The 16332-nt window shown below is 55.3% G+C and overlaps 1 protein-coding gene and 1 long non-coding RNA gene across 7 annotated transcripts; one reads left to right on the forward strand and one right to left on the reverse strand.

Moving 5' to 3' along the window:
• Positions 1-172: 172 nt before the first annotated feature.
• On the reverse strand, positions 173-16310 carry ORAI2 (ORAI calcium release-activated calcium modulator 2). Of its 6 annotated transcripts, none has more exons than XM_032872484.1 (3): positions 15950-16310; positions 5257-5494; positions 173-749 (listed from the first exon to the last, which is right to left on the reverse strand). In XM_032872484.1, exons 2-3 carry the CDS (start codon positions 5479-5481, stop codon positions 210-212), a joined length of 765 nt encoding a protein of 254 aa, XP_032728375.1. In that variant the 5' UTR covers positions 5482-5494; positions 15950-16310; the 3' UTR covers positions 173-209. The 6 variants fall into 6 exon arrangements, with proteins under 6 accessions (XP_032728375.1, XP_032728376.1, XP_032728377.1 ...); XM_032872485.1 differs by lacking the exon at positions 15950-16310 and adding an exon at positions 10568-10588; XM_032872486.1 differs by lacking the exon at positions 15950-16310 and adding an exon at positions 10124-10282.
• Positions 8687-10125, forward strand: LOC116876385. Its single transcript, XR_004384384.1, has 3 exons — positions 8687-8847; positions 8972-9094; positions 10031-10125. It is a non-coding gene; the product is annotated as an uncharacterized LOC116876385 (long non-coding RNA).
• Positions 16311-16332: the final 22 nt, after the last annotated feature.

Genomic DNA, 16332 nt, shown 5'->3' on the forward strand with positions numbered 1-16332 from the left:
AGGCCCCAGGACTCCGGCGGTTTTGCTCTCAGCTCTTAGCAACAGAGTCTGTCTTTTCTACAGATCGCCATTTTCTGCGGGAGGCCCAGACCGCCAGGCTTTCCGCTGCGAGGACGGGGGTAAGACTTTGGTCTGGACCGGGGTGGCCTGGCCGGCAGCTCCACGCCCGCGCCGGGCCGGGCCGGGGGTAGGGCAGGGGCGCGGCGCGCTCACACCGCCTGCAGGCTGCGCTCGTGCCCGTCCAGCCGCACCTTGAGCTTGTGCAGCTCCTCGATCTCGCGGTTGTGCCGCTCGGTTTTGTGGCGCACCAGGGAGCGGTAGAAGTGGAGGGTGAAGACCACGAAGATGAGGCCCACGGGCACCATGATGATGGTGGACACGAGGGCGGCCTGCCAGCCCGTGTGGCCGCCGGGGCCGGGCGGGGGGCCGGGCTGGCGGCGCGCGTCCACGGGCAGGAACTTGATCCAGCAGAGCAGCACGACCTCGGCCAGGAAGAGCAGGATGCCCAGCACGGTGGAGAAGCCCCAGGCCAGCTCGATGTAGGGGTGCATGCGCTCGTGCGGGGACTCGCTGATGGAGTTCAGGTTGTGGATGTTGCTCACGGCCTCCACGTTGGGCAGGATGCACGTGCTGATGAGCAGGGCAAACAGGTGCACGGCCACCAGCACCGTGGTGCAGGCGCTGAAGGCGATGAGCAGCGGCCGCGGGTACTGGTACTGCGTCTCCAGCTGCACCTCCACCATGGCCACCTGCGAGGCAGAGCGGGGCGGGGGGGAGGGGGGCGCTGGGCCGGGGCCTCGAAGGGCAGGGGGCACCCACCTCGCACGCTTCAGCTTCTGTTTTCTCAGGCGCTAAAGGACCTCCCACCGAGGAAGGAGCTCGAAGGCACAGGGTGGGGAACGGCGGGGCTCACCCCCCCGGGGGCCTTCCTGGCACCGAACACAGGGGTTCTCTGGGTACCGGGCTTTGAGCCAGGACAGAGGCCACACTCCTTGGGAACTCGTGGCTTGGCTTAGCCACCAAACAACGCTGTTTTCAAACAATAAAAAACTGGGACGCCTGGCTCAGTCGGTTGAGCGTCTGCCTTCGGGTCAGGTCATGATCTCAGGGTCCTGGGATCGAGCCCCGTGTCGGGCTCCCTGCTCAGCGGGGAGCCTGCTTCTCCCTCTCCCACTGCCCCTGCTTGTGCTCTCTCTCTGTCAAATAAAAGAGTAAAATCTATAAAATACCTGTAAAAAAAAAAAAACCCACTTTCAAAGGATAACAAGAGAAAGGTAGTACCGGGGACTCCTGGCGGCCCCTAGACTCAGAGCTACAAACCTGGATAGCCTCACATGGACAGCGGGTGCATCAGGCAGTGGAGACCAGACGTCCTAGGGAGAAGCCCGCATCTCCAAGGCCAGGAATGGTGACAGGAATGAGGGCGGAGGTGACAGGGGCTGTGGTGAGGGGGCTGGGCTGGGCAAAGAGCTAAGTCATCACCCACAGTCGCAGGGAGACAAGGCCAACAGGTAAGGCCTGAAATGGGTAAATCCAGAAACAACAGTCTGGAGAAAGCTGTTCAGGAAGGAGGGGCCTGCAGTCACTGCTGCGGTGGGGACGGGAGGCAGCTTAGAGCCTCAAGCGCTCCTTCGTTTGTAAACTGCCAGCATGTACTAACTTTGATACAATAAAAACTGTTTTTGTTATCTTTTTTTAACCAAAAAAATTTTTAAGCTCATGCCCCTGAGATAAAGGGTAACCCGCTCAACGGACTGCCAGCCAGGCGGCCCCAAAACGAGTTTTAAACAAAAGAAAAAGGGGCACCTGGGTGGTGCAGTTGGCTGAGCGTCTGACTCTTGGTTTTAGCTCAGGTGGTGATCTCAGGGTCGTGAGGTCAAGCCCCACATCCGGGCTCCGCACTCAAGGGAGTCGGCTGCGGATTCTCCCTCTCCGTCCACTTCCCCCCCCAACTCATGTGCGCATGTGCGCACTCTCAGGAAGGAAGGAAGGAAGGAAGGAAGGAGGGAAGGAAGGAAAATCCTCAGAGGGAACCAGAAGCCCCAGCCTACCTCTGTGGCAGTGGATGCCTATAGCCAGCAGGGTAGGACCTGCTCAGCCCAAGGCCTAAAGGGCATTCAAACCTCAGACTAGGAAACGGGCTCCAGCTTTGCTTCCCCCAGGGTGGAACCCAGTCCATGGAGAATGGCTCCCTCTGTGGCCCGGCACTGTGGACTTCCCCCAGGGGACGGTTTAGTCCAGGCCTGGCGAGGACTCTAGGGCTCACCAAGGGCCTTCTCCTGGGTACCCAGAAGTAAGAAACCAGACCAGTCAAGGAAAGGGGAGGGAAGGCGGAATGAAGCCGGAGGAAGGCTTTTCTACCCACTGTGTTTACTTCCTAGATCTAAGCCATCCCATTTTAAAAATTTTACAAGAAAGATTTCACAACTTTTAGCAACTACCGCCTCCTAGAGTGAGTGACTCATCGTCTCAGCAGAGATGGAACATTTGGTAGGTAAAAAGAAGATACGGCAGTCCTAGTGGACCACAGCTGAACAGAAACTCAGAAGTGGTCACTGCTCCATACAGACAGTTGTCACACCACACGAGTTGAGGGACGGTCTTTTCTCAGTGCCCCCTGTGGCCTGGGCAGGCTCTTGCTACCACAAAGGACATGCTCAACAAGAGGAGGTTGTAAACCACAGAGGGCGCCGAGGTAAGAAACAATGATAAGTAAAAGGCCTACAGTAAGAAACCAGTTTTGTTCAGCCTTCAGGAGAGAAAGGGCCCAAAGGCCATTTTTCAATGTGTTTATGCAAAGATTTTATGAGGGGGCCTCGGATCACTGGTTCTGTGTGTTTGCAGAAGGATAAACATGAAGAAACAGGCTCACCGCGGGCAGAAGTGCTTTGCTGTTAGAACAGCTTTGCACTTCTAATTAGGGGATACAGAACACAAAGGGAGAGACCACCTAGCAAACTGCCTCTCCACTTGTGCTCGTCCCTGCCCCCCATGGGCCACGGTGTCTGCGGCTGACATGCTCTCTGCCCATCTGTGTGTGTCTGCTTTCTCCCGCACTCACCCACCCTCCGAATCCTGAGCTGGTCTACGCTAGTCCATTGGGTCGGCTGCTGCTGTCCCTACCGCTGGTCTTTGCACCCCCCTGTTTCTACTGCTTTCCACTTCCCCATTACGGCTCACTCTCTGGTGTGTATTAGGCTGTGGCAGCCTCCCTGAGAGGAGCATTCTAGAAGGGAGGGTGAGGGCACGGTACAGCTCCTGAAATGTATCCCAGACTGCGTTAAGGGAGCACGTGCAGGGAGAGGAGACACTCTGTAAATGCTGAAGAAAGGAATTAGTACTGGCAAGGGTGACTGCCATCGCCAAGCTAGGGATGGATAGCACCCTGTGGGGTACATCCGGGCCCTCCCATGCCTGTTTCTCTGTGGTCACTATTTTCATTCTAAGACCATTTCATACCCTGCTGGCTGCCACTCAGTCTCATACTAGTCCTCCAGAATCCACTCTTTGTTTTATAACCTGAGGAACAGGGCCCATTTCCTGATCTCATTTTATTTATTTATTTAAGACTTTATTATTTATTTTGAGAGAGAGAGGGAAAGCTCACACCTGAGAGTGGGGAAGGGTCAGAGGGAGAAGCAGGCTCCCCGTTGAGCAGGGAGCCCGATGCGGGGCTCGATCCCCAGACTCTGGGATCATGACCCGAGCCGAAGGCAGATACTTAACCGACTGAGCCACTCACGTGCCTCCCCACCCCATTTTCCAATTTTAAATGAGTAGTTTTGGAGGCTTCAGTGTGGGTGAGCCCTTTTGTGGGCTGGGAAAACCGTGGAGCTTCTCTAAGTCTGCAGATCCAAGTGTCTGGAAGGCCAGGGTTTAAGAAGACATTGAAGACAGGAAAGGACTTCTGAGACCCGGGTTCCCCACACAAAGGAAACCCGACGTACATGATACTCCCCACGGTTTGTTTTCCACAGTCCCAAAAATAATCCTAAGAGTGGGCCAGACAAAGGTAATGCAATCCTATAATTCCGTGGTGGAGAAAACAAGCTCTCATTTTCATAGTGTTGTTTATACTTCTCACACGTGTCCCTTCAAAGGAAGCTTGAGATAGCATTCTGTCTTTTGCTCGTTATGGAAACCACGGGAAGAAAATCACTCTAAACCAAGGTTGCGCCCTGTGCGAGTGTACCCTTCTGAAGTTAGGTTAGAATAAGTAAATCAATACCATGCAACACCGAAATGAAGCCTTCGCTTTAAACTACAGATCTAAACCCATACTTCTAGCCTCTAAGCTTGGTGGCCTCCTCTGACCACACAGGTTCTCGGTTTTCCCAGGGTGGCCTGTACCAGCGAGAGAGCAGGCCCCTGCCACAGGACCGGCCACAGTGGTTCATTCTGATGGCTTATTTTCTGTACTACCGACCTGACAACAAACGCTCTGGGCTTTGGAAAAATAACAACTGTTTTTTACATTAAAGAAAAAAATTGGGGCACCTGGTGGCTCAATCAGTTAAGCAACTGCCTTCGGCTCAGGTCATGATCCTGAGGTCCTAGGATCAAGCCCTGTGTGTGTGTGTGTTGGGGGGGGGGGTCCCTGCTCAGTGGGGAGCCTGCTTCTCTCACTCCCTCTCAATCTCCCCCTGCTTGTGCGTGCACTCTCTCTCTCAAATAAATAAAATCTTTTTTAAAAAAATTTTTAAATGAAGAAAAACATTATTCCCATCAGATAGGACCTCTAAGCATACAACAGAGAAAGAGGGGCGATCACTCCCATGTTCATACTCTGAACCCTGGCTTAGGGCACGCGGTCTGCCCAAGACCGACTCTTGTCCTAGGGAATGACTCAGAAGGAAAGCTGCAGCCTGACAGCCTGGAGGCAGGCCAGGGACTCCGCTTCATCACCAGGAGGCCACATGTGGGACGGCGGGGGAGGCGATCTGTTTGCGTCATGATCCCAGGGTCCTGGGATCGAGTACCGCATCAGGCTCTCTGCTCAGCGGGGAGCCTGCTTCCTCCTCTCTCTCTCTCTGCCTGCCTCTCTGCCTACTTGTGATCTGTCAAATAAATAAATAAAATCTTTAAAAAAAAAAAAAGAAGGGGGCTTTTTGGGGACTCCTTGGGGAGACTTCCTAAGGGTCTGTCCTAACAGCCAGTAGGGCCCAGAGAGAGCATTTGCTCCCTGGAGCGCTGCAGGATTCCGACAGCAGAAGCCCACCCTGCAGGCCGCGGGTCCCGCCACGGGTCTGCACTCACCATGGCAAAGCCTGAGAGGAGGGCAGAGGTCCGGCTGGAGGCCTTCAGCTTGGCTCTGCTCAGGTACAGCTTTCTCCAGGACAGGGCCTGCACGGAGTGGTGGTTGGACGTGACCAGCTCCAGGTAGCTGCGGCGGACCCAGTCTCGGTAATCCATGCCCTTGTGGCCGGGTTCAGAGCAGGCGGGAGTGGAGGGGTCCACAGGCACGTTGAGCTCGGCGCTCATGGTGGGAGCCAGGCTGGGGGCAGGAGAGAGACACTCTCAGGCATCCCAGAGGGTCCCTGAGACCTGGAAAAGCCAGGGCAAGCTGGGCAAGTTAACCTTCTCTGGGACCTGTTGTATACACCCTACACCAGGGGCAGTGTTGCGTGTGGGGCCCATCTGCTGGGGAGGAGGGTCAGGAGTGCATTTCCAGGACACCCCTCGCCCTGAGCCACCCACATCGCATCCATCGTGCCTCCACAAAGTTAATGACCCAGGCTTCCACCCCTACGTCAGAAATGCTCCAAGCAAGTGTGGCTTGTGGTTGAACAAGCACAGAAGGAATCCTCCAAATTGTTCCTCTCTTCAGGGAATAGGGAGCTATGGCCTGTATACTGATCCTAGGACCCGGTCACTAGGCCGGGATTGGCTCCCACAGTGTGATCCTGGACATGACATCTGAACGTTCTGACCCCAAGCATCTTCCAGTGGGGACATCTCTACCCCTACAGGGCTCAGAAACAAAATAACGGACCCGAAGTCTCAAAACCGCTTTTCAACGCCCAGGCGCCAACCATGAAAAACACATTTCCACGCCGGGGCTCATTTCTCAAATCCAACTTGAATTTTGATTGGCGCAGTTCACCCCCAGAAATACTTGGGGTTCTGGGACTAAAGGAAAGCCGCATCCAGGCTCTGATGGAAACTGTGAGCAAAAGGGAAAACTGAACCCACCCACAGGAGCAGGTTCCACAAAGCAGCGGAGGCTGACGCCATTGCAGTCATCCCAGGTAGGTATCTGGTTTGACAATAACATGGCACGAAGAACGGAAGGACCAATCTGTTAAGATTTGTGAATTTAAACCCAAATCTCCAGTAATCCAAATAGGGGATTGACCGTCTCCTACGGCCCAAGGGGCCGGCCCACGCAGCAGCACACCGGGCTCGACTCTAATTAATCTTTAGGGCAGACTTCAAGGGCACAGGCACCTCGCAGCTTGCCTGGCATTAATATAAGATATTACTTGTATGTTCAGGGCCCCACAGGCCCCACCGAAAGCCTACTTAAAGCTACGCTGAACAGATCAGTGTTTCCAGGTCCCAGCCAGGGAGCATGGCTGGGGTTGGGGGGACGGAGAGTACGGGCTGTTTACCAAGGTCAGTGGCTGTGGGAAGGGGCCAATTTGGATCTATCCATGTCAATCTCTAAAAGGGTTCTGTGGGAAGGTCTGGGAGGTGGGGGAGAGCTCTCTCTTTTGGGGTGCCTTCCTCCTTTACTTTTTTCTTCTCCCACACATCACAGAAGTGAGCGGACGGGTGAAAGTCACAGGCTTCGCCCCCTCAGAGGATCCGTCCTCTGCACTCCGTCCAGTAGATGCTTACTGGGCTCTGAGGTCAGGCTGCATTTGGTACTCAGGCCTCAGAGATGGAAGTGGTGAGGGTCTGCTCTGCCGCTCCCAGTGGGGGAGCAGCTTCGGGGGGTGATTATCACCCAGTGGGGGAGCAGTCTCAGCGGATGATTATCACCCAGGGAGCTAAAGGTTGCTTTAGTGGCGAAGGGGTGAGGGTCAAGGAGCAGAGGAGGGGCTGGCTGCCTCGGCCTCAGCGAGACGGTCCCTGCTGGGGAGCAAGAACAGACATAGTAAAGGCAACCCTGGCAAACAGGGACCCTCCCTCAAAGATGAGACGCTGCCTGCATGGGAGGGTTCTGAGAGGCAAGGGGCCGTGGCAGGAAGGCCAGCTGGCTGCAGAAGGGGTCCAGGAAATGCAGGGGGAAGGCTGGATGCGGGCGGTGTGTGGAGCCGGGGGCAGCCCAGGCAGCAGGACTGAGTGGGCCTCTCAGAGGCGCCGGGCTGAGGCACTCTGTAGGAACCAGTAAGGGGAGCAGCGTGCGGTCAATCTGGTCTGGATGCCCACAGAGACGGTTGGCGGGATGGAAGGACCGGGGAGCCCCCAAAGGGGGAAAGGCATGTGTGGGGTGAGGAAGCGGGAAGCCCAGGGACCATCAGTGGGCATGGGCTGGGCTCAGGATGGACAGTGGAGGCAGAGGGCTTTGGGGGCAGTGAGGGCCGACGGTGGCCTCTGGGTAGTGGCCAGCCAGTCGCAGCCCCACACAGGTCCTCAGAGTGGCAGGGAGTGGAAGGAAGGGCGGGCTGTGTGTCTGCTTGGAGTCTGGGTCTCCAGGCAGGCCTGCGGGTCCCGGAGATAGAAAGGCCACTTCCTGCTGAGGGAGCAGCCCGGACCGGATTCACATCCATCCAAACCGTCCCAGCACCAGTGTCCTACCTTGCGCCAGGCCTCCTCTCCCTACCCCTGGGAGAGATAGAGTCTGGTCCTCACTCTCCCGGATGGGGTATGGGGTGGGGTGGGGCAAGATGGAACCGGATATTTCTGTCAGGTGGCAGAGGCTCCATAAGGTGCTCTTCTGGCTGAACTTTGCAGAGAATTTTTGTTTTTTTATATATACGGATTAGAGAAAAAAGCTCTCATAGAATAACGGTGACTCTCTAAAGATGAGCTATTCTCCTTGGCAGGCCTGTCTGAATCTTTTCCAGGGGCTAGGTTTGGGGTTTGCCTGTCTTAACTTCCTTTAAACATCTGGGGCATGAGCAATGGCGAGTCTGTTTCTGACTCGGTCTTTGTCACACCCACGGGGGGGGGGGGGGCGCACAGTCCCCACAGGGGTCTCCCAGAGGCGTCCACCTGCATCTGAGTCCCTTCCCCTAGGGAAGCCTCAGTAGCCGCAAGACACACACTCCGCCCCTGTCCCCGACCTCTGAGCCTTCTCAGCGCCGCACCCCGCGAGGATCCCACGGGGTCGGGGCCACCTGGCCACCCTCCAACCCCCCCGCAGCCACCCCATCCCGAGCCTGCCCAGGAGAAAGCCCATCCCCTCCCCGCGATCGAGTCTCCCGGTGCAATTCCGTTCCGTCCCCCAGCAGGGCGGGGTACCCCCCCCACCCCACCAACCTCCCACGGCGAGCACTCACCGAGCTGTTCTGCCTGCCCGCCCGGCTCCACTCCGGCTCGGGCTTGCGGCGGGCGGCGTGGCCGCGTTGCCCTGTGGCCCCGTGGCCCGGCCGGGGCGCTGAGCACGGCCCCCTCCCTCCTTCCGCGCGTCCCGCCGGGTCCCCCCTCCCGGCCCCGCCCCGCCCCCGCCGGCTGCCCCGCCCCCGCGGGCCACCGCAGCGGCTGTCAAGGCAACGGCGCGCCGCCATCACGTGGTTGGCCCATGGGGGCGCCACGGGCCACGTGACCTGGCAGGCCGGGAGGGGAGGAGGGGGAAAGGGGGGGACGGGACTCGCTGCCCCTCCTGGGGAACCCCGGTGGCGCGGCCCTGCTGGTCAGGACCACCCGGGCCGGAAGCCGGGGAGCGGAAACTGGCAAAAGGTGCGCATCTCTCCGGTTCCCCGCGCGCGCCGTGGGTCACAGTGAACACGGGTTGGCTCGGCAGCGGAGGGGGCGGGAAGCCTGGGCATCCCTCGCTCTCACCACCCCCTTCTTTCTCCCCCAGTGGTGCGGGCGGACAATACGGCCTCGCTTTCTCTGGTCCCTGGGTCTGGACAACAGGTGCTCGGCCTGCTCGAGTACTCGGTACTTGGGTACTCACACCCAAAGCGAGCACGGAGTCCCCAGGGTGAGTCCCAAAGGATGCCCAGGACTGGCCATGGGCCTTGTGGAGGGGTGGGGAGAGGCCAGGAGGGCACACCCTGCGGGGAGAGGGAAGAGGTATCCCATTGTCTGGCCACAGGGCGGGAGGGGTGAGGTGGCTGGAGTGGGGAAGAGGGAAAGGTTCCCGCAGCCACACCCGTTGGCCAGGGTGGACCGTGGTGCTGCACACAGCTCGCTGGAGCTGGTCAGGTGGTGGCGGGGACTGTAGCCGGCCACCCCACCCCCCCAAGCGACACGACCAGCCACACACGCAGGGTCCTCACCCACGTGCAGCTCACTTGGCCCCTAATGGGCGTCCACCAAGCCGAGCTGTTCTACCGAGCTGTTCAAACAGGAACATTCTTTTCAGGAAGTGCATATGAATAATTAACTAAGAGACTAACTGAGAGCCGAGATGGGTTCATATCAAGCCCCTGTGCCAGAAGGCCCCTCACAGTCCTTCCTGCATGCCCTACATAGGATTTTTCCATCTGTCACAACCCTATCCGACAGTGACACATTTATCCAAATGAAAGAAAAATTCCACTCATGTCAACCGGTCCAAGTTTTCTGACAGCCGTGAGAAGAGAAGTGAATGGATGTCAGGCCAAATCCGTTTCTCTCTCAAGATGTATCTTAGAGGCCGTTACTGAGAGCCAGAATGACACCTTTTAATTCAGGAAGACACTTAAAAAACAGACCAGGAAAACAGCCTAGGAAAATCCCAAGGTCTGATTACTGACCCTCTGCCCAACACACAAGCACACACGTTACAGAGGGCTGTAAGAAAGGGATCATTTGCATTTTAGGGGACAGAACCCTCAAAACCCAACAGCTCTTTGTAAAATGATGTGGAAAACAGGAAGAAACACTTTGTAAACTGAATCACTGGCATCACAGATGACCATTCTTTCCACAACAGAATCACTTGCTCTAATTTTCACCCTTGGAGTCTGACTGCACACCCATTAGAAACGTTCCAGCGAGTGGTGCCTCCAGCCCCAAGCGCACTCACCCAGCATGTCCAGACAGAAGCAAGATCTAAGTCATCATCGCCAGAGGTTTTCGGAGCCAGTTTCCTAACCAAACACAGAAAACGGCTTTCTCCCCCATAGAAGATTAAGGAAGGTGCCAGCACCGTGCTGAACGGAGAGGAGCAGTTAGAATGCTAGCAGTTGGAGGACCCGTCAAGTGCACAGAGGGTCAGGGCAAGGCCCATGGGAGCGCCACCCAGCTGTCATGTCCAAGTACAGTCTGGGCTGTGATTTCCTGAGGAGTTTGGCCACGGCAAGTCGATTCTTCTCCTTGCGCCTCAGCTTGGAAGACCCAATTCTCCAAGGCACATCCCATGGGTCAATCATGTTCTGATTTTCCCACCAATGCACACCCTCTCATTCCAGGAAGAACACGGCCTCTGCTTTCCTTTTCCCTGGGTCTTCTCCTCTGGCTGGCTGCTCACCTGCTCGGGACAATGTATCCAGCCTCCTGATAGTTCCATCCCCTTGGCCACTGACGCCTATGGCTAGTTCTTGTCACTGCCCTTTAGATCTTAAATTTGCACCTCCCACTTCCTGAGCCTTTCTCACCCAGCTGCCAGCCTGTTCCACCTTGCCTCCTAGCCTGTGCTGAGACCAGCGCCTCCCACCCCTGCCTCCCCTCCCATTCAGCCTGACTGACCCCTTCTGACCTCTCCTACCACTGCCCTTCCCCTACTTCATGCCACACTTCTCAAGAGAGCTGTCATCACCACTTCCTTCCCGGCCCTCAACAGCCCACTGCCACTGTGAAACTAACTCCAGGACAGATTTCCGCTGTGCCTTCCTCCCATCTAGAAACAACTCTCCTTGCCCCGGTGCCCTTTTTTTTTTTTTTTTTTTTTAACCTGTGCAGCCTCCCCCTCTGCTGTCTGTCCCCTAGATGTGGGGGTTTCCCCACTCCCCTTGTTTCAAGGAGGTTGTTGACTCCAAATGGTCATCTCCAGCCCAGATCTCCCTCAGCCTGGCAGGGCATGTCCCAAGACACCCTCCCCATCCCCCCACCCCCTTGCCGCCCGCCACACTCACAGCTGAATTCCTTATCTTTCCTCACCTGCTTGCTCTACCTCCTGGGTCCCCTGTCTCAAGGAGTTCCACCAGCCACCCAGCTGGTGACATTACAGATCTGCTGTCATTCCTGATTCCTCCCACCCCCAACCAGTCCTGTGAACTCTCCCGTTTCTCCCTGGTCCCACAGGTCCCACGCTAATTCAGGCCCTCGTCACCTCTGTTCTGCATTCCTGCAAGACCTTTCCACCTGTCCCCTTCCCATCTAATCTCCACACTCTGAAGTGGAAAAATTCCCATCTCTCCAGCCCCCCTCCAGCCCTTCAGGTTTCCCTGCGGCCTTAGATCAACTTTAATCCCCTTAACCTAGTGACTCAGGCGGTGACAGGGCATCTGCTACTAATCCGGACTCAGCTTGCTTTCTTAAAACTGCTGTGAGCCACCCAGCTCAGCTCAGCCCTGCCCACATCCCGGAGGCCTGGGTCACATGCCATCCTGTGCTACCGGGCCACCACACTGACCTTTCTCTTGTCTGTGTCTCTTATCAGATCTGGAGCTCCTTCAAGCCAAGGCCTGTGTCTTGCTCACCATCATCCCCAGTGCTGGGCCAAGTACACTTACGGATCTTTGAGATTAAGCTTTTGGTCCTAATCAACATTTGCTATATTCTGTGGAATAAGAAAACTGAAAAATGCCTCAGGACCTCTGCCATGGTGTTTTCCTTACAGAAATATATTAAAATATGGTAACGGTAGCTCACTTTAGTCAAGTATGTGCCAAAAGGTAGACATAAATGAGCTTGCACAGGGCAGAAGGCGCACCCGGTTCCGGCGCCGCTGCAGAAGGAAACCGAGCTCTCCCCGCTCTCCTTCCAGGCAGCCTGGAGACGGACTGAGTTACATTCCTATTTCTGAAAGTCAACAAAATATCACTCCTCTAACTCAACTGAATAATTGGCTTTTTCCAAAAAGCTCCATGTCGCAAACAGGAAAGGGAACTTGAACTAGTTACAGTCCTCCGCCGGTTCCAAGCCAGTTTCTGAAGATACAGGGACACCTGCAGCGCGTCTGAAATGCCTGAGCCGCGAGCAGTTGGCCTCCGGGACCGGCCTGACAGTCTGGAGGTCTGAGGCGGGCTCTGCGGCCGCCTGGGGCATCACATCTGCGGCTCCGGCACACACGGCTGACCGTGTGCCCGTGTTCAGCTCTTCCTGCCACGGGGGCCAGTTTTTCAGGTACGAACAACTTCCCTGCTCGCTTTCAGGCCCTGAGATTTGCTCAATCACCGAAGCGGACATCACTGAGTACCTGTGATGCCCGAGGCCCTGTGCTGGCACTAGAGGTACAGCAAAGCACAGGACAGGCAGGTCCCTGCTCGGGTGGCGCTCGGAGTTGACCGGGGGATGTGAGGGACGCTGGTGTGGCAGGAGGCTGAACAGCGTGCAAGGGATGGGTGCAAGGGATGGGTGCAAGGGAACAGAACAGGCTGGGTGCGAAGTCGAGGCCGGTGCATGGGCGGGAAGAGGCAGAGCAGGGGTGAGGGGAGTGGGACACGGACCCAGGCTGAGGCAGAGGCTCCAAAGGCAAGCTGAAGCCACACCTCGGAAGGAAGACAGCCGCGAGGGCGGTATTTAAAGCCGTGGGTCAGACTAAGATCTCCTGGGGCCTGAGTGTTGACCATAAAAGGCAGTGCACTAGGTCACCCTAACATTTAGAATTTGAGCAGCGAAGCAAGCCAGGGAAAGGCAGAAGGCAGTGCTGTCAGCGATGCTAAGGGTTTGGGCTTCTATATAATACAGATGCCCCCAGGGCTGGATGCGGCAACACCGAGGCTCCCTGGGATGATGGGAGAGGTGGAAGCAAACAGAGACTTCTCTGGAAATTGGGCTGAGACGGGAGGAGGTACAAGGGGCGGCGGCCCTGCTCTGTTGTTGTGGCTGGGGGGCAGGGCTGCGTGCACCAGGCAGTGCACCTGGAGGGCAAGCCGGCGGGATGAAGTGGTGGGGCATGAGGCCTCCGCCTGAACCTCTGCTTTCTCTCTGCTCTAGGAGACGGGTACCCGCTGCGGGGGACAGGGCCGCGGAAGGACACGGGAAAACACATGATGGTGGGAGATGAACACAGTAGGGAAGACCGAAGGATAGGTGGGGAGTGCTGGTTCCCTCCCATGTGACTTCTCTGGTCCTACATTCAGAGTGGGACTGAGGAGTCCAGCTCCGGATCCGCCCGGTGAGACCAAGTACTGTGCGCACAGGGAACACAGCAGTGACGTCCAATCCGTGCTTCAGGAAACGCTGCTCTCCGGAAGGCCAGGCTTGCTCGTGCACGCTCCCTCACTCTCCAAACACACGCACAGTTGGTTCTCATGATTCATGTAGTTATTATGTTCCAGAAAGTCACTGCAAATGCTGGGTGCTGATTAGTGAATACTGAACCACTGCTGCCTGGGGAAATAGGGGTGTTTTTGTGACATCCCCCCCGTCACATCAACCAATCGTCACATAACCGTGTTTTATCTGTGTTTTTGTTTATAAACACTTTCATTGGGGGTCCCTGGCTGACTCAGTGGGGGAAGCATATGGCTTTTTTTTTAAAGTTATTTTATTTTATGGGGGTGAGGGGCAGAGAGAGAAAATCTCAAGCAGGCTCTGTGCCAGGGGCTTGGTCCCACGAGCCCAAGATCATTGATCTAGGGCTTGTGAGTTTAAGCCCCACGTTGGGTGTAGAGATTACTTGAAAAAAAATCTTAATAAAAATTTAAAAAATGAAAACAATTAACATGTATTGATTCATTAATGACGAACTCGCGGCCAACGGCACCGTAACTCATGCCTGAACAGAGCTCATCTAAGGCACATCGGCCTTCTTGTTTAGGACACTAGACAGTACTTCGAGGACTGTGCTTTGGGGCCATTTTAAAAGGCAAAACCATCCAGGAAAAGCAAAAAATGCAAAAAAACTGCCATTCAATAGACACGTTTGAGCCAAACAGGAAGGCAGATCACTGCCTTGTTTGAACTCAGCTGCAAACCCTTCATGGGGCCACTTGAATTCGTCACCACTCTGTGCACGTCTACCCGTGACCGCAAAAGCACGAGTATTCATCTTGGCATCACAGGTAAGCCTTAGTGAACGGGTGAATTCACAAACACAGACCTTGTGAAGACTAAGGGGCAACTGTATTTAAAACTAGCATATAGGGACGCCTGGGTGGCTCAGTGGGTTAAAGCCTCTGCCTTCGGCTCAGGTCATGATCCCAGGGTCTTGGGATCAAGCCCCACATCGGGCTCTCTGCTCAGCAGGGAGCCTGCTTCCTCCTCTCTCTCTGCCTGCCTTTCTGCCTACTCGTGATCTCTCTCTGTCAAATAAATAACTAAATAACTAAATAAATAAAACAAGCATATACATTATTACACACGCACATGCACTGGGAGCTTACTGAAGGAGCGGCCTTCAGCCTACAGCTCTGGCACCAAGAGAGCTGCACCGGCCTCCCTCCCCAGCAGGTCTGGGCCCCACACGTTCTCCGGGGGCAGCACAGCGCTACGGTGCAGGGGCTGGACTGTGGGATTCTGCCACTTACTTGCTGGGTGATCCGGGCGTTTTCAGACCTCTCTGTATTTATAAATCTCGTCTAGTAAACCTGTAAGGGACATCTAGTTGAAGGACGCAGTATTCTAATGCAAGTAACTCTGGCTAGCATAGGGCTGTCCCATGAAGTGCTCAACAGAAACGCAGGGAGCGAGGAAGTAAATGAAGCGAATCAGAATTCCTATACGCGTGGCTTCCTGAGACAGCCAAGTTAGGCACACCTTTGTGAATCAAGTCCCCATTGCCCGCCCCCCAACCCCAAGCTGATCAGCGAGGGCATTACTGAACAATTCTCTCCTCATCATGGTTTTTCTTGTCAGGGGGAATAGGGTGGGAGTCTCTCCATATCTCCTACTCCCTTCTCCATGATGACACCTAACTGTTTCCTTTTCTCAAAGGATACCCTGAAGACCGTCATTTACCTGGTACTGACAGCCCCTTAAAAATTGCCAGAAATTGGGGCGCCTGGGTGGCTCAGTGGGTTAAGGCCTCTGCCTTTGGCTCAGGTCATGATCCCAGGGTACTGGGATCGAGCCCCACATTGGGCTCTCTGCTCCGCAGGGAGCCTGCTTCCTCCCCCCTCTCTCTCTCTCTGCCTGCCTCTCTGCCTACTTGTGATCTCTCTCTGTCAAATGATTAAAAAAAAAAAATTTGCCAGAAATTACTACACATTTTCTACCTAAACATCCTCTTCCAAAACCCACGAAAGGTGCAGAACATAACCCTCCAGCGCGACATCCTGCTGTTTGCTCTGGCATTCACCCCCCCGCCCCCATCGCCCCCCATCCATCACATTAATAAGCTCTGGGCCAGATGTACCAGAGGCGGCGTCAGAACTGGATACCCAGGGGGGCACCTGGGTGCCTCAGTGGGTGAAGTGTCTATGACTCGGGTCACAATCTCGGGTCTTGGGATCAGGCCCCACACTGGGACCTGCGCTCAGCAGGGAGTCTGCTTGTCCCCCTCTCTCTGCCATTTGTGTTCTCTAATAAAATCTTCAAAAAAAAAAAAAAAAAAAAAAAAAAAGCACTGGAATACCTAGGTCTTCAGGCTCCAAGCTCTAGCACTGTGGACAGCCTCCAGGGCGAAAGAACACCCATGAGATGCAGGCTGGAGACTCAAAGCAAGAGTTGTGACACACATCTTGCGGGGAGATAAGGAAACCAACAGTACCAAGATAGTAGAACAAAAAATAAACACAAAACTAACCAGCCGGTCCCTGGCAGCAAGAGAAACACAGGTTCCAAAACGTACAGCCACGGGGTGTGCTAATTTATTAGTGCTGATTTTCCATTTCAGCTCCCCAGGAAAGAAAAATTCCTGTGGCTTGAATTGCTTAAAGGACAGAAGTGCTCACAGATGTCGCCTGGCTCAGGGTGGGGCCAGGAAAATCCATACTGCAAAAATGAAAAAACAAGTGAAATGCTTCTTAGTTTCCCTTCGCTCAAAACCACTATTTCCTTAATTCTATCACACTCAATAAAAGGCACAAAATATACTTAGAAACTTGGAACGGGAGATAAATAACCCCAACAGTCTAACCCTCAGCTGGAGGAAGTGGGGGTCCTGCAGTGTGTAGTGCGGGCTGCCCC

This window comes from Lontra canadensis, unplaced genomic scaffold (assembly GCF_010015895.1).
Source record: "Lontra canadensis isolate GAN:19392208 unplaced genomic scaffold, GSC_riverotter_1.0 scaffold45, whole genome shotgun sequence".
NCBI lineage: Eukaryota > Metazoa > Chordata > Mammalia > Carnivora > Mustelidae > Lontra > Lontra canadensis.